This window comes from Typopeltis vanoorti, chromosome 19 (assembly GCF_054136105.1).
Source record: "Typopeltis vanoorti isolate ZY-2024b chromosome 19, IOZ_Tvanoo_1.0, whole genome shotgun sequence".
Lineage (NCBI taxonomy): Eukaryota > Metazoa > Arthropoda > Arachnida > Uropygi > Thelyphonidae > Typopeltis > Typopeltis vanoorti.
Genome location: NC_143567.1, coordinates 18540379 through 18559179, shown reverse-complemented (window position 1 = coordinate 18559179; position 18801 = coordinate 18540379). Strand labels below are relative to the sequence as shown.

General features: G+C 34.3%; 1 protein-coding gene across 1 annotated transcript in view; it reads right to left on the bottom strand.

The window, feature by feature from the left end:
* Window positions 1-18801, bottom strand: part of LOC150095887 (rap guanine nucleotide exchange factor 2-like) — a 455329-nt gene that overhangs the window by 90413 nt on the left and 346115 nt on the right. The window contains exons 22-23 of the mRNA XM_090409556.1: window positions 16541-16615; window positions 5324-5395 (exon numbers count right to left, since the gene is read on the bottom strand). Of these exons, the coding sequence (XP_090265682.1) occupies window positions 5324-5395; window positions 16541-16615 (147 nt within the window). The remainder of the gene's footprint in view (window positions 1-5323; window positions 5396-16540; window positions 16616-18801) is intronic.

Genomic DNA, 18801 nt, shown 5'->3' with positions numbered 1-18801 from the left:
GATACCTGATTACTCAATGGATTCTTATTCTATTCTATTCCCACCACCTATCACATCACTACCAATTCCAGCAATGTGGTGTCATCAAATCCTTAGCAAATCATGACAGAACTATTTGATCTGACCTCACTAGTCTCTCTACAGAAATCAGTGACATTTGGAACACTCTTTCAGTCAATGACTTTCTCATTCCCAAAATCAACAAAATCTGCTCCCCCCCGCACCCCAATTTCACAATACAAAAAATCCATTGCCATTCCCTGTATACAGGGCATATCAGGAAGAGAGAAAAAAAAATTCACATATAGTATAACATACACACATCCTTCATGCCATACCAAAAACTAGCTACCCTTATCTGCTCAATAAAAATAAAAAAACCCTCTTATCATCTAGACCATCCTGGGATCTGCTTCATCCCTTGTTCCTTGCATACTATCTAACTCTGGACAAACAAGAAAGACAGATAATATCTGCTTGGAAGAACACCGTAACTGTATCCATTGCTTACACTACAGCCAGTCTGGAGCAGCAGACCAAGCAATGGATACAGATCACCAAATTCAGTAGGGAAAACCCTCTCTTTTATATGGGAGTAGATATAACTCTGAGGGACTATTCCTAAAATTTGCCCCAACATTACAGCATTCATTAAGTCTTAAATTTCCATCACTGCACTCACAGAGGGTGATAGTAATTATTGTAAGATCCAGCCATTCACACTCAGTCTTAGCTTTATTGCTAGTGTCCCAGTGACATGCATGTGCTTAGTGTATTTCTTTGGGCATATGAAGGTGCCTTGGTAACCAAGACAAAATATATTGGCATAATAATTTATAAAATAGATAAATTTAGTTAGTATTTTATTATCTAAAATGTTTATTCCACTGAACATCAACAGAAATGATAACCAATGTCTAAGCATTCATACCACATTAATGGTTTCTTCTGAATTGTTTAAGATATAATAATCAGCATCTAATGTTGAGTAGGATAAGAGTAACTATCTCACTGAAACTGTGATGCTGCTTGCCATAATACAATCATTATAAGTCAATATACTGTGGGAAGAGAATCTGCTGAGTTATACCATTGGACCTGTCAAGAGACAGAACACTAATGATGATGATACTGTGGTATATTTTTATGAGAACAACCTCTTTAAAAATCCATTCATGTTTATAGCAGGATAATACTAATACTCCAGACATTAATGAACCTACTTCTACCTTTTAACTATGCACTCTATATCTAGGCAATCTTTCTTCCAAGGAATGAGGCTCATCTAGCCAATGTAAGAAATACCTGCATGTTTTGTCAATGGTTTGCAGGTCCACTGGTTGATAATCACATTAACCTATTTGGTATGAGCTTGAAGATGACTTGTACATTATATTTTTATTGAGCATGTTTCCAATCATTAAGAACAACATGCCCCTGTAAAGTTAAACATCTTGCACAAATTATCCTCCCCCACTCAGTCAAATTCATCTGCTATCTCTATCGCTCTCCTAATACCACCAATCACTCTGAACTCTCTGATTTTCTGTCCTTAAAAGTTGATTTTCTCCAGTCCCACTCTCCTAACAGTGAAATCATCCTCCTAGGTGATTTTAATGTCCATAACACCAACTAGCTTTCCTCTTCCAGTTGTACAGATCCTGCAGGCAGAGATGCTGAAACATTTGCTATCACTAACAACCTTACACAAATTGTTCAAAAGCCGACCAGAATACCAGATAACCCGAACCACTCCATAAATACCCTAGATCAATTCTTTACCAATGATCCTTCCAAATATGTGCAGTGAACGTAGTGAGCCCCTGGATAATTCTGACCACAACGTAGTGCTCATCTCCTCCCCCATGCAACAGCGCTTACACAGTCACTCCCACACAAGAGTAGTTTGGCATTATAACAGTGCTAAAATGGGACGGTCTCCAAGACTATTGCATTTCATTCCCATGGTTGGACAATTGTTTCCAGTCTTCCAACCCAAACATATTTACCAAACGTATCACCAAAGTAATCTTCACTGGCATGAAAATATACATTCCCCACATTTCTCTGAACTGCCATCTGCTATCTAAACCCTGGTTCTCCAAAAGATGTGCCAAGGATGTGCAAATGAAAAATCAGGCATACCACAACTGGTTCAAATCAAGAACTCCATCCTCCTTCAATGCCTATACTGAAACCTGAAACAGATGCAAGATAATTATCAATGCTTCCAAAACAGAATCTGAACAGACAAAAAGCAGGAAACTTGCAGCCTGTCCAAATGGCAGCCATGCCTTTTGGTCTCTTGCCAAAGCAATTGGTCATAACTTTTGCCCTACACTATTCTCATCCCTATCATACCCAGATGGCTCAATTGTAACATCATTTACAGAAAAAGCTAATCTCCTAGCTTCACACTTTGCCTCCAATGCACGCATAACTGACAATGATGAATGCCCTCCAGTCATTCCAACTGCCCAACATACAATGCTCCTGTATCCTTTTACTAGAAAGAGATAATAAACCTGTTGTCTACAAAAAGTCTCCTGCCCCTGAGATAGCATTCCTCGAATTGTCCTGAAGGTCTGTGCACCAGAACTGACTCCTATCCTATGCTATCTGTACATACTCTCTTACTCTATGCCAATGGAGTAAGAGAGTATGAACAATGGTGAATCCCAAAGCCAGGAAATTAGCCTATATTCAGCCCATTCCTAAAAAGGGTGACAAATCACTGCCATCTAAATACCGCTACCGCCCTATCTCACTCATCTCAGTCCTATTTAAAGTGATGGAGAAAACCATCAATTCTCAACTACTACTCTATCTTGAAGGTACCCAGCTATTAAGCTACCACCAATATGGATTCCGTCGATGCTGATCAACAGGAGATCTACTCTCGTATATCACCCATCTCTGGACAAATGCCATGGAGAAATTTGTCAAACACCCCAAGTGGTTGCACTTTATATATCTAAACCCTTTGACCAGGTCTGACAGAAACGCTTACTAAGCAAACTCCTATCATTTGGACTGTCTCAGGACTTCTGCAAATGAACTGCCAGCTTTCTGTCTTGATGGTAGATGGCTCCCTATCCTCTCACCATCCAACTAATGCTGGGGTCCCAAATTAGAAAACTGAACCGTTCTCTCACCAATCCTCTTCCTTCTGTATATTAATGACCTACTTCAGTTGACCTCCAACCCAATACACAGTTTTGCAGATGACAGCACATTGCACTCCTCCCTTTCATTTGACAAACCCTACTCTACATAAGTCACTTCAACCCACAGAACATCAACCACCATTGTCCTTAATTCTGATCTCAAATGGGACTCAGATAACCTCGTCAACTTCAATCTAATAAAATCCAGTTCTGTCTTATTTCTCACAAAAAAAAGAACCATTTTCCCCCAGTATTATTTTTTATAACATTCAAATTCTCCGAGAAGATGAGATTTCTCTTCTCGAAATTACCCTGACACCAGGCCTCTCCTGGCATAAACACATCAACACCATTGCATCCTCAGCTTCCAAAAAAAACTAGGATTTCTCTTTCGCTCAAGATGTTACTTCACCTCTAAACGGGCTGTTAACCTTATACAAATCACAAATCTGCCCAGCTATCAAATACTGTTCTCACATTTGGAGTGGGGGCTCCTACAGCTCCTTCAAAATGCTTGAATCAATACAGAGGAGAGCAATTAGATTGATAAATGACCCTTCTCTAACCAACACACTCCCCTCACTTTCACAGACGCTTGGTCTCTGTAATTTGTATATTCTATAAATATTTCCATGGGAAATGTTCATCTGAAACAGAATCAATAATTCCCCCAATGGGCTCAGTACAGAGTGTGGGAATTATTGATGCTGAAACACGTACAGCTACCGCCCAACATCCTTTCACATTACACCTTGAAACCCACAGAACAAGTTTCTTTTCCTCCTTCTTCATCCCTGCTACTGCTGTACTGTGGAACAGTTTTCCCTCTGACATATTTCACAAGGAATACAACATATAGGCTTTTAAATCAAATGTAAACAAGTTTCTCCTTTCCCAACCTACTACCCACATACAGTACTAACGTACTATAGGTTGATCAGCCAACCACTCGTGTATGCAGCCCAACATAAAAAAAAACTTCTTGCATTCTTCTTTCACTTCAAAAGTGAGATATAGGCAATATCAAAAAAAGAAGTCCCATATCTTTTTTAAAAAATTTTCATGTTAACTCATAACTAGATACTCTAATGTAGATGATATATCTCAAAGACTATTAAATTGCTTTTATATTTTGTCATATATTCAATTTTAAGCAACAGCTATAATAATGATATTTTTCGTACCATTTGTACCAAATATCTGATGAACAGAATCCTGTTTTTTGAATGTGACACTGACTGCACAAAATAATTTAAAACAAGTTACTGAGGAATGCTTTTAGTATTAAGTATATCAAGTAGATAACAAAAGCCAGTGCCTTACTGTACTTATTTTAATTTTAAGTTTGATATTCAAATATTAATATTTTTAATCATCATGTTAGTTCAATACAGCTTTCTTTTGTAGGAAGGCTCAGCAGAGCATCCCCACAAAATTAGTGTTTAAAAACAACAGAAACCTACATATGCATAAATTATCATCCACTAGACAACAGAGAAAATCACAAGATGGCTGATGCTAATATAACTTGAACTGAGATGACACAAATACAATATAAATAGTAATTCAATGTCTAACAAGATTATAGTGAGAACTGAACAGTGCATCAAGATTAGTTGATGTGGCTCTCTATATTTGTTATACAGGGTAAGCAAAGCATCCCCCCTTCCAACAGAAAACTAATAAATGTGAAAGATTTGGATTTTTATTTAAAATCCAGATCTTTCTTCACATAAAATTAATTTTATATGGCAATGTTTTCAGAATATAATACACTTAGACATTTTCATATTTTAATCAAGGCAACACTCTTAACACTGGTAGTGAATTTTTCAAATGTCAAATTCAGCATCTGTTCGAACACTCTTTTCAAGCAATTAATAATTTGCATTGTTCCACTTTTTTTTAAAAGTAAAGCAATGCAATTATTAATTTCTTAATGAGTCATACAACTAAATAAAATAAAGTAGTAATGTAAGGTATGCAAAAAAAAAAAAAAAAAGTAAGTAAATGCATGTTTATATGAAAACAAAAACATCACTTAAAACAAAGAATGTCAACTTGGGAACCACACTTTTTCTGTAAATTACTTTTACAAAACTATTTCTAAAAATTATTAGAAATTTTACATGATTAAAATTATAAAATAAACTTACATATGGAGCAGAACACATGCTAATCATCTGGTGAACTTCCTTGGCAATCATCCTAAGCTTCTCAAAATTTACCTATATAAGATGAATTTCTGCTATTTATAAATCTTATTCCCCTTTGAAATAAGTGAACTAATTATAAAAAATTAGTTCAGTATATATATGAACTATTAATCAATCAATCATAACAAAAAATAGAGAAATGATAGTAGTGCACACTTCAATTAATTCACACAATATTTACTCTTCTGAAATAAACCCATATTGTCAGTGAGGTAATAACAGAGCAACATCTTTATTAATCACTTTCTGTTAAATGCTAATTTTCACAATTCCTCCACTTTTCTTTATGCTGAGCTTTTTAATGCAAATCACCTCCAATTATCTCTTTAATCCCATCCTCCTAATGACTAAAGAATATTCCTTTAGCTCTCCTTCTATCTCTTGGATACTATTCAAATATCAATCATATCCATTTGATATGATTGCTATTTGAATAGTATCAAATATCAATCATATCCATTTTTCATAAAGCTTTTGCCATTATATCCTATTCATTGCCATATGAAAACACAAATGAATCTCAAAAATCAATACCAGTTTTTATTTTAAAAAAAAAAAAAGCGATTCCATCTTGACATTGGCAATTTACACAACTGAAAAATCGGTGAACTATAAACAGTCAAAAATCCAACTGCATCTAAAAAATCTTTTAAAAAAATGTAAAATTTTAAATAAAAAATCAGGAAAAAGGAACAGCATCTGGAAATATAAAGACAGCACATTAAATATAGTGAATGGAAAAGAGCTGAATTGTCTAAGATTTCTGATGCAACTTCTTTAAACAACCAGCAAAAGTGATCATGAATTGAGTCTACAAAGAAGGAAAAAAAAAAATTTCAGCATTGATAAAAATTACAGGAATGCTAAGGTAAGTTACAAGTTACAAAATTACAATATTGTCTGCAGTTCTGAATTATAACATGGGCATGTGTTTAGGTGGTGTGTGTGTGTGTGTGAGTGAGTGAGATGGGGGAGGGTGAATTTCAATACTTGATGAGGGATGGTTTGTTGGAATTATGGCCAAAAACAGCTAAGGCTACCAGGCCAGTGTATTACATCTGTTAACTGTGTGTGTGTCGTGCGCATGCATTCTTCCAGCTGGTTTTGCTTATTTTGTAGGATTTAAAAATGAAAGTTTCCAGGATGGAAAAATGAAAGTTTTCCATCCTGGAAACTTTCAGTTGAAAAGTCCTTATAAAGGTTTTTTTCACATTGTAGATGGAATTCAAATCCTTTCTAAACAAAAGAATCATTAATAACAACTTTTCTACAGAGGCACCCAGCTTAAGGCCAATACCCTAATTAGTGCAGGCCTAAAGAGGCTTAAAATAAAAATTAAAAAAAGTTCCCTGTTTTGTCTCTAAAGCAAAATTTTTCAATTATATAAAAATAAAGCAAAGAAAATATATTAACAATAATGACAAACCTAAGCCTGCCCATAGCACTAATGTACTATAAGTTTACACCCTTTCATAAGTGGAAAGCAGATTTCTTCTTCTTCCTCAGGGATTTTAGGCCAAGTGGCCAATTCCAGTCTCATGTCATTGCTTTCTTTGTCTTCCAATTTTTCTTCTTCCATTTATTTTATATCCATATAGTATTTTTGGCAATCTGCTATTCTTCATTCAATTTAGATGTTCTAATCATTTTTGTTTATATTTACTTATATAGTGGTTAACTGGTTATATTCAGGAAGTGTAAAATATCTTCATTTGTTTCATGGTACATACATGGTATATACAGCTGTTTTTTTTTTTTTTTTTTTGAGAAATTTCATTGCTGTTGTTTAATTTATTTTTCATTCTTTTTTTATGGTCCACATTTCGTTTCCATATAATGAAGTTAGTTTAGAGAGAATATTATATAGTCTAATTCTGTGTGTTTTTGTACTAGGAATGGCTTAAATCCATTTATTTTAACAAAATTTGATATTTTAATGTCTATTTTTTCATCTTCATATGTCTTCATCTGTTAAGACATATGTCACACCCGGCATGTGACTTCATAAGTCACATCACGGGTATTTGAAAATATTTACTTGTTCTAATATTTTATTATCTATCGCTATTTTTCTTAATTAGTTTTCTCCTTCGATATCCATTATTTTTTTCTTTACTTTTGATATTCTCATATTATATTGTTTTGAAATTGTATTTAATGATTTTAACAATTTCTGTAGATCATCTTCTGATGTAGCTAATATAATTTGATCATCTGCAAATAATAGGATATCTATCTTCATTTGTGAGTTTATTTGTTTACAAATGGGTTATGCGTTTCCAGGTTGTTATAATTTTATATATACAGCAATCCCTCCATTAGTGTGCTTAATGCATTCTTTAAAACAGGCGCATTAATCAGAAACACACTAATCGAATATAATAACCTATGGGAAAAAGTATAATTCGTTATTCAAATTCGATTTTTGATTCTTAATTTTTAATAAAAGAATAAAACTTTTAAATAAAAGTTTTATTCTTTTATTTTCTTTTTTTCTTTTAAACTTTTAAAAGAAAAAAACTATTAAATAAGACTTTTAATAAAAGAATTAAGGGATGTCCCAGGGCCTAGCTAAAGCAAAACCATGAAGCTGAAAGACAATAAAACATATTCAGAATATAAATTTTATTTTTCTACTTAACAAAAGAATTGAGCTAATCTAGTTTGGCAGGCATTTTGTTTCTTTTTTTTCATACAACCGACAGTATGGCCCTATTGCCTCTTCTGCAAATTTTACTACTTCTCTGTTCATCAGGGTCAGCCTCTAAGCATTGCTACTTCAAAACTTCGATTGTACAAAAAATATTCTCAAATTCTTTCTGTGAAATCTCTTTTGGCTGACTATCACTGGTTAAATTTTCTTCATATTCTTTGGGATCTTCCCAATGTGCATCTAAATTTAGCAGGTCGGAATCACTCAATTCTTCAGAATGAGATTTAATTAACTCTTAGACGTTATCATTGATGAAGGACGTACGAATGTCTCCAACACGCAAAATCACGTGCTTTATAGATAAAATTTCCCAACTGTTATACAAGCAAAATAGTTACCACTTTAAAAACTACAATGATCATAAAAGAGAAGTTAATTTTCTGACATGTAATAATAAACAACTCATCCCAGAAGACGGATTGATTACCCTATTATTGGAATGGATTCTCCTTTTTGTGACATGCACAGAAGTGTCGAAGGGTCTCGAATCTGTGGGCGTACTATAGCAGACAACATAAATTTTGGTGGTAAAAATTTGGAACATAGTATAAATAGTGTACATGGAAGTAGTGTAGTATGCCATTAAAAATAACTTTGTAAAATGTTTTAAATCGATAACTAAATTATTTCATTCTGGCAAGTGATTTTTTAAAATACTTAGCCATAAAAATGTATAGATAGAAAATTTTTAAAATCTGTAACATTTATTTAGTACATAAGAATCAAAGCTGTATAACTGAGAGGAGACCTCCACATAGCCTTTAAAGGAATGCAGAGAACCGACCAGGGCTTCTGACCTAATGTCAAATCCTCACCTTCTCGTGGTGCACCCTGTTGGGTATCTACCTGGATACTGAATGAATGAGGATGGGCTGCCAATTTGGGATTTAGCCGACCAAATTGTATTCTTATTGGCTTAAACCAATATAGAAAATGATGGTACAACATGACAAAATTTCATGCCGGCTGGGGCATCGCCCGGTTAAGCTCGGGGGGGGGGCCTAGTATATATATATATATTAAAAAGTAAAGGTGATAGAGTACATCCCTGCTATACTCCTCTTGATATGTCTTTTTCCATTTTGATATTTGTTCTAATTTCACTACTATTCTATTTCTTGAACAGACTAAAAGCTGGTTTGGTATATTTAGATCAGTTAATATTTTAAATAACTTTTGTCTATTAATTTTATCAAAGGTTTTTTCATAATCAATAAAGGCCACGTATGTTTCTTGTTGAAATTCTGAAATTCTCTCTCTCTCTCTCTCTCTCTCTCCTCTTTTTGATTAATAGTTTAAGAGTAAAAATTTATGCAAGATCAGCCTTTTCGGAATCCATTCTGTTCTTCTAGTAGTTTGCCTCTACAATAGTGTATAGTTTCTCTTTTAATATTGCTGCATATATTTTGTACCTTGCAGATTTAAAAAATAAAACTATAATTCATCCCAAATCCTGCTATGTATCCTCAATGAGTGTACAGGAAACTACAATAATCTTACATGATTTAGATCACATTATTAGCAGCTTCCATTATTACTGGAATTTTCCTCAATTTATTCTTATTTGGAAGTACCCCAATATACTGTTCAATCCTATCTTCTATTTTAAGTTCAATTCTATTTTGATCTTCTGGGGCAGTGTTTCATACACTTTTTTTTTTTTTTTTTCCAAATTGCAGAATGCTATGCAAAAATATTTATTTTTCATAGAACCCTATAAAAATTTTCATAAAAAATGTATTGCAAAGCAATATTTTTTTATTGAGATCCTATACACAGCACTAATGTGCTTATAGAGGGAGTGGGTCGCAGATGAGGAGATAGTTTTTTTTTTAAAAAAAGAGCTGCAGTTCGTAGATATTTAGGAATACTTAATGAGAAAGGCTGTTCCAGAGGTCAGAGGCAGATGGAATAAAAGAGGAAGAATAGAAGCAAGTTCAGTGTATTTGCATTTGCACAGTAAAGGATGTTGGGCAGATGCTGCTCTTGTATTTAGAGGTGCAACTGAAAGTGGAGGAATGATAGTTGCCAATTCACTGAAGCAGTGAGTATGGAAGTATACCTGTAAATTAAACACAGTGCTAAACATTGTACCTGTGATATAGAGGTTGAAATTAATTTGTAAAGAAGGATCAACTATGAGCCTAATTGCTCATTTCTGGACATCGTCTAGGATTTTTAAGTTTTAGGTGCACCACCCCAAACATGTGAGCAGCATTCTAAATATAGATGAATCAAAGAGTGAAGGTATTTGGGTATCATGCATTAAGGAACAAACATGTTAATAAAGAAGAAGAAGAAAGCAGTAGATCAAGATGAGAACAGATATGGCTCCAAAAGAAATACTCAAGTTGTAGGGCTTGAGTATGTTTAATTTGTTAGGCTTAAAATCAAGAGATTTTAGCCAGTTAATATTGCTCTGACAATTTTAATATGAAAATCAACAAAAAGGCATCACAAAAAGCAGACAAAAAAAAAATAGATTCCATGTGCTGATCTACAAAAAAATACATATTTTAGCTATTTAGGTATAATTCTTAGCAAAGATGACAAACAAAATATGGAATTAGATAACAAAATAAGCAAAGCCATTAAACTGAGGAATCAATTCAATAAATTTACATGGAAAAAGTAAGAAACCAATCAAAACATCAAATATGCATTCACATATTTGTTATATGAATTCACAAATTTTATTATATGAATAAAAAACTGGATGTGACAGATATGGGAAATACTATATATTAAAAAAGTGGGGTAAACAGATGGTATCAACTGCAGAACCACTTAAAAGCAAAGATATCAAAAAAGAAACCTTATTACAAATAAGTAAAAATGACTAATCTATATGGACACTTTTTTAAATGTAATTTATAACCTTTCATGGGCAAGAGTCACAACTGCTTATATGGATTAGCCATGCTTCTTTTTTGATATCTTCATTGGTCCATTAATCTCCCATGGATGAGACTAATGATCTAATAGTGTATTAGTCCCATGGACAGATTACGAGAATTTTTTAAAACTATTTTTATTTTGTGTGTACTTTTTTCAATCCACTATGAATTTCCAATAACTGGGGTGGTGGTCACACAGCAGGTGATTGGTTGGACATGCTAACCACCTGGCCAACAACTGAAGCAGAATGGACAATGAAAATCAATAAAAACTGTCAAACAGAAATGACAAGAAAAAGACCCAGAAACAAGACACAAATGGACTGGTACATTAAACAACTTCAGAAAAATAAAATAAAATAAATAAACAATAAAAACTGATCAAATCATAGCCCTCACAAATAACATGCCAATTTGGAAGAGTAGTGGTAAGAAACCAGTAATGAAGCATTATGTTGGATTACCGTGACTTGACATCCTATGGGTCAGGGCTTCAGAAATACAAAACTTAAATCTACTATGCCACAAAATTTTACTCTCTCAAGGTATCAGTCTATTTTATGGGTTTAAATACACAACTCAGTTTGTGTTTTCTTTCTTTTATTGTTCATAAGGAAGGGTGAATTTATAGAAAATATCCATAAATGATAATTTCATAGGAAAGACAAATTTGCAAAAACAAAGTAATGGCAGTCGCAATGGAGAAAGACTCGCTTTCCATGATGCACTCAGTCACATGATCTAGTCTGACTAGTTTTTGCAAGATAACTGCATTTTTTAAATAACAGTACTGGAAAGCATTTTTGTTACGTAAAATTTTCAAGTATTTAATTACACTAATTACTCTGTGAGCTATGAAAATAGCTTAGGACAATACTACACCCTCTGTTCGAAAAGAAACATAACTTTTCGAAAATAGAAGAAACTAGTGCGCCACCTGTTGTATCTTTTTGTTGTCGAAAGTGGCAATCTTCATTAGTTTTGTATCAACCATTTATGACATTTCTTTCATTAGAAGCCGAGTTATAGTGCCAAGAGTGACAGGGTGTTTTGACGAACGGTCAGTCATCACGATATTCACGCCGTATGCAACGAATTCTCGTTATCAATTGCTTCAAAACTTTGAGATAAAACTCACCATTGACCATTTGGCCAAGCGAAAAGAATTCTTTGTGGATAATGCCCTAGGAATCGTAGAAATAAATCAGCATTGTCTTTACTTTTGACTTTTCCAAGCGACTTTTTTTCGGATGTCCCTCTTCTGGTGGTCTCCACTCAGCACTCTGGTGCTTTTGTTTTGGGCTCATACTCAAAACATCATGTTTCGTCACCAATAACGATCGTTTCAAGGAAGTTTGAGTCCTTCCGAGTGGTTTTAATGAGGTCCATGCAGTGAACAATTTGATACATTTTTTGGTCATAGGTCAACGTATGGGGAACAAATCGTGAATTTCTTTGAAAAAATAACACACTTTTTCGGATGTTAACTTCGCTCAGTCCAGTTTTTGGATGGCCCGGCTTTTCGTTGTCCTCAAGCATCTCACGGCCACTTTGAAATCGCTTAAACCATTCGTAGACTTGAGTATGGGATAAGCTTTCATCACCGTAAGCTTTTTGAAGCATTTGATGCCTTTCGGCATCAAATTTTTCGGTTTTGTGTTAAACTTTTACCAAGTTTAACACAAAAGTCAATTGCAGCTCTCTGTTTGAAACTCATTTTTCAAGCATTCGTCAAAACACACTGTCACTCTTGGTATTATAACTCAGCTTCTAATGAAACAAATGTCAAACAGTTGACACAACACTAATGAAGGTTGCCGCTTTTGACAACAAAAAGATGCAACAGGTGGCCCCACTAGTTTCTTCTATTTTCGAAAAGTTCAGTTTATTTTTGGACAGAGGGTGTATATTATGACTGTACACCTACTTAAGGTGTTGGAAGAATAAGATGTATAGATGCACTACAGTATTTAATTTGATTTGCTATAATTTTTGTGTTCATAATTATAGGTTTATTTTGCTAATGAAATTATATTATGAGAAAAGCAAAATTAATTGTCTTTAAATAACAGATCTTCTATTAAATATGTTGTGCATACTGTATATGTGTGTAAGGTTATTACCGAACTAAAATGAATGTACTGCTTTTATTATAAAATTTATTTCAAACGACGCCTCAAATTTCAAATAAAACCTCAAATTAGTATATTATTAGATTAAAAACGAGACGAGAACAGATCATGAGGTATATATATACAGGGTGTTCGGGATAAATTTGACAGTTTCGTAAGGAAAAAGAAAATCTTCTTTGTATCTATTAAATTTAATGAATTGACAAAAAAACATTACAGGCAGAGTTAATTACAATACTATCAACAAGATTTACTCAAAATAACCACCATTAGCATCGATCACAGCTTCAATTCTGCTTCGGAACCTCGAACAAGCTGATGCTACAGTCTCCCTGGGAAGGGCCGCAAAAACTGTTTTAATTTTATCCATTAACTGGGCTTTTGTATTACTGGAAGTGCGATTGGTGTCTTTTTCAACTGTGCCCCATACAAAATAATCCATGGGGTTAAGGTCTGGGGAGTTTGGAGGCCAAACATTTGGACTGGTGAAGTCGTAGAAATTTTCAGACAACCATTTTTGACTTTTCCCATTGGTGTGGCAAGGGGCCGAATCCTGCTGCCATACATACGGTCTACCATTGGCTACCCTTGTTATCCAGGGCTTGACTACAGTTAGCAACTCCACGAACAAAGCCCGAATTCCAATGCCAGGGTTCTTCAACACCTGTTCCTGCAGATTTGCGAGGAATTCTGCTGTACGAACGCAATCAGATCGTCTGCTAGGGATCTTTCTTCTTGCTACATCCTCGTAGTCACCATTGCAAGTCTCTAGTTCATGCCTGATTGTTTTCACTGTATTCAGGGAGCATTGGGCAGCAGTCGTAATATCCTTATTTTGATGGCGGGCACGAATCATCATGATACAAGTTATTCTCTTCCATGATTCAGGTGGGTTCCAGCTATCCATCCTTTCTGACATCTTGTATATGAATGAAGAAGGGTCCAAACTTTTAAATGAAGAGAAGTGTGTGTTAATACATGTAACTTACGGAAAAATATAATTAATTATAAATATGTCAAATTTATCCCGAACACCCTGTATATAGTTTTATGAAAAAAATTGAATGACTAGAACCGAGATTTAATTAAAAAGGTTTTAATATAAACACACTACTAGTTTCGGCCAGTAACAGCCTTCTTCAGGTGACATTATAAAAGAAAAAACACTAAACATTGAGGGTTAAAAGACTATGAACAACATAGACAGTCTTTATACATAATTAGCATCACAACGTTTTCATGCTAATTATGTATAAAGACTGTTCATAGTCTTTTAACCCTCAATGTTTAGTGTTTTTTCTTTTATGTCACCTGAAGAAGGCTGTTACAGGCCGAAACTAGTAATGTGTTTATATTAAAACCTTTTTAATTAAATCTCGGTTCTAGTCATTAAATTTTTTTCATAAAACTGTGTATGTTAACCGAGTCAATGATCATTCTGTCATATATATATATATATATATATATATATATATATATCTGTATTTAGCGTTATGATGATGAGGATAAAACTAATTTATTGAAAACAACTGATTTTAGTTTAGTCTGTGAGGCTTCTTCTATAAACTTCAATGGTAACAGAGCATTGGAAAGAGTCAGATATTCAAAGTCAGATTTTTCAAAATTCATTGATTGTCCCAAAATTTTGATGGATGTTCTCAATTTGCAAGAGGGGTAAGGAATAGGTTAGTGCGATTTTCTTATTAATTTTGCATGAATGAGAAGGACTACACTAAAACCAGCAACTATAATTTAATTTAAATGTGTTCATGATATTAAAAACGCAATTGTTTTCTTGTACAATTTTCAGGTAAAGTGCAGTAACTATAACATGTAATGGCAGCTCATTTTTCTTATTTCATGACAAACTAAAGCTGGAAGTGTCACATACTTTGGAGCATGTATGTAGTAAAAAGAATACGATAATGAAAAAATTAGGGGGATTTTTTGGAACTCTGTAGCGGATATTTATGGAGGATTTCACACAAAGAAAAACGTTTAAATTGTTATGGTACTCAACAGAGCATCTTTTGGAAAAGTGAATATGGCAGACTGTGTTTTTAAAAACCGTTTTTTCTTAGTTTTTCACATGGAAATAAAAATAAACTTCTGAACCATAAATATAGCAGATAAATGATGGAAGAACGTGCGGTTAGCCTAGTGGCTATGCGCTTCGCAACCATATGCCTGGGGAAGGACCCTCGACACCGCAAGGTAAAAGAGGGTATAAGGAAGATGATGATGATGGAAGAAAATGCAGATGACTGGTTTATGTTAGGAATTTTAGAGAAAACTGAGAACTAAAACTGCAAATGTTTTTGTGATTCTTTAAATGGGAATGCTGTAGTGTTATTTCCACTTCTCTGGGAATAAACTTATCTCATAAATTTGTTGGCAGCACCATCATGATCAGATAACTTGACAGTGAATGAGGATGATGTTTTAAAAACTAAAAGAAGTGTAAATTATGTAAATTCACTCGCCACTTGCCTCTGATCACTTATTTCTGAAGTTCTGTTGTGTGTCTGTGTATTTGGTGTCTAACCAATTCACAAAACTAGAAAAATCCGGTGTGATCACTTATTTCTGAAGCCTTGTTTTGTTTGTGTGTGTGTTTGGTGTCTAACCAATTCACAAAACTAGAAAAATCAGGTGTGATAAAATTAGTAGTTAACAAGAGTGTGGTCTGATTACAAGGATATTCATCAATCTATTCAAAGTGACAAAAAAAATAAATAAATAATAAAACTAAATAAATAAATTTCTCCCCATTATTAAATGCCACATCTACTTGAAAACTCAAAATATTTTTTTTTTTTTTACAGAAATCAGCTTTTCTACCTCTGGCACAATATCAGAACAAGAGTTAATTTGTGGTATCATACTGCTGCCATCCTAGGTGGAATTAAGTCTCCTGAGAAAAACTAATAATATTATTAATATATTAGATATCAGTGCTAATCCAAGTTTTAAGAAAATAACATTCATCTGTGAGACAAATATTGGCTTTCAAAAGAACATGTTATAGAAAGACTCTGTGAATTGGATGGGTGCAATGGTAACAAATGAAGAACTGTATAGTAAAATGCAAAAGGAATCAATCTAAATCACAAAATAATTCAAAGGAAATTAGTTTTTTGGGCATATCTGCAGAATGGATAACAGTAGAAAGATTAAAACTTTGATGTTTGTATAATGGATGGTATAAACAAAAGAGGATGACCAAGGTGAGAATAGGTAAATTATCTGAAACAGTTTGTAGGATTGAAGTCATCTGGTAACGGACCCAAGAGCGATGATGATGATGGCTATCATAACATCCTTTACGCTTCACTCCTTAAGATACATATCCATTCATACCCTCTTTGGAATTATGAATTTTTATGTAATGATTGAAATATTTCAAGTTACTCACCAGATCTTCTACTATGGTATCATTTCCTAAATGAATAAAAGTAAGATCCTTCCTGACGACTGGATAAAATGGAATCTGCAAAAATAATTATATTTCATATATGAAACTCAATTGAAATAGACTGAAAAAAAAAAAAAAAACTAACTTTAATGAATCTTTCAATGGAAGAAGTGATTGAAGTAATGAGCAGTTATTGCTACGTTTCCAGCCTAACCCCACATCTGTAAAATATTCTCTTTTTGAAAAGTAGAGAATTCACTACATAAAAGAGGAGAGTGCTGGCCACAGCACTCTTTTTGAACAGTAACCAGAATTTTTAGAAAAGCTTTTGGTGTGGCACCTGAAATGTGAGAGTAGTAGTCTAAGTTGGTTAGATTTGAGAACTGTACAGTTCATAGCCAGACAGCTGTCAAGATTCGATGTGTTTTTGCTATGAAATGTTAGAAGTAAATGGTAGCCTAAGAAGAGAGCAAGCTCTGGTCATGATAGTAACAGTCAAGAGTAAGGGGGTATGATCTTTTTTTTGTAAGAAATAAAGTGGGCAGTAGTTTGGGCACTAGAAGTGAATGGACTGTTATCACTACATTTAAATAAAGAATAAAAAAAATTGGAAATATGGAACATACACAGTTTAACCAGGAAACTAGAGAAAGTGTTGAAAGAAGCTACAATTAATAGCTTAGATTTAATGATTTTGACAGAAAGTAAAAAAAAAAAAAAAAAAAAAATACTGGTTGCAAAATCCTAAGTAGTTACATACATATCTGGATTCTCGTAGACAGGCTTATACGTTGGTTATGCATTATTAAAACACTTAAGGAAATGAACAATGTAATTAAGGATATCTGGAGTGATGTTGATAGCTAGTTTTGTTTTTTGAATAAAGAGGAAATGGCAAAATGCTATTAAAAGATGGGAAGCCAGTGAGCAGTTATTAATAGTGTTCAATGTTTGTGGAAGAGTCTCCTAGCTCAGTCGGTATAGACTGAGGTTGGAAGGGGAAGCCCTTTGGTTGGAAAGACTTGGATTTGATTCTCATTCATGACATGAGGAACCTTTATCTGGTCTCATTCAACTAAAGGTTAGTTAGCCAGTCTCATATGGAGATAGAGGATTTTTTCACATGGAAAGTTGGGTTTTTCATCCCTCAGAACTGACAAACTGATCCTGCGAACACACATGGATCTATACCACAGTCATAAAAAATACATACTTAATCCCTCATTAGGAGGGCTCAACCCATCCTAAAGGACGGGAGAGGAAAGGGAATCCATACAAAATAAATAAATAAATGTTTATGAGGTGGAAATGGTCATCAGGAGAATGTATACTCCAATACAAGTAAAAGATTAATGTCTTGAGTAGCTGAGTGAATTGATGAAGACATGTTGGGTTGAGCTCAGGGGTTTCGTGCTGGCCAGATTAGTTCTTCCACCTCCATGCCTTCAAACCATGTGGCTAGGGCTCTTCTTTGTAAGCAGGTGCATTATTATGCTGATACAGGAAGTGGGAAGAATGGAATTGTCCAAAATGTCATGATAACCATTAGAGTTTAAAGATCCACACACAGAAACCAATGGGGCCCCCCAGTCCAAATCAGGAAAGACAGCCCCAGACCACCTCCAAATTTCATGATCAATACAAACTATTCCTGTAAGAATCGTTCACCAGGCATCTGTCAAGTCCAGACACATCCACTGGATTGCCAGACCACGTATCGTGATTCATCGCTCCACAACACCCTCTTCCATTGATCCACCATCTAAAGACTGTGTTGTATGCACCATTCCAGATGATGCTAGGCATTGGCAAGTGTAATCAAGGGCTGGTGAGCCACAGCACGACCATGAACCCAAAGGGTTTCATCATGGTGTGGTGAATAGTTGTCACTGGCATCAGTTCAAGAGTTCATGACATTTGAGATGGTTGCAAAGGCTGACTGATGATTTAATGGCAATATGCTTGAGAGTTCACTAGTCCTGATTTGTCAGTTTCTTAGGCCTACTAGTTCGGGGGAGAAGTTTGGTGGTTCTATCATGTTTTCACTTCATAATAACCTCACTGACAGTAGACCTGGTCATGTGCAATGTGGCAGTAATCTCTCAAACTGAATGATGAAACTTGTGGGCTCAGACTATCAATACCATATTTGAACAGACTTTTTTCATCCATTCATCCTAACAGCAAAGAATATCTACACTGCTAATGCCTATGTGTCTTTGCTTATATAGAATGTTCAGACACTTTTGGCAACATAGTGC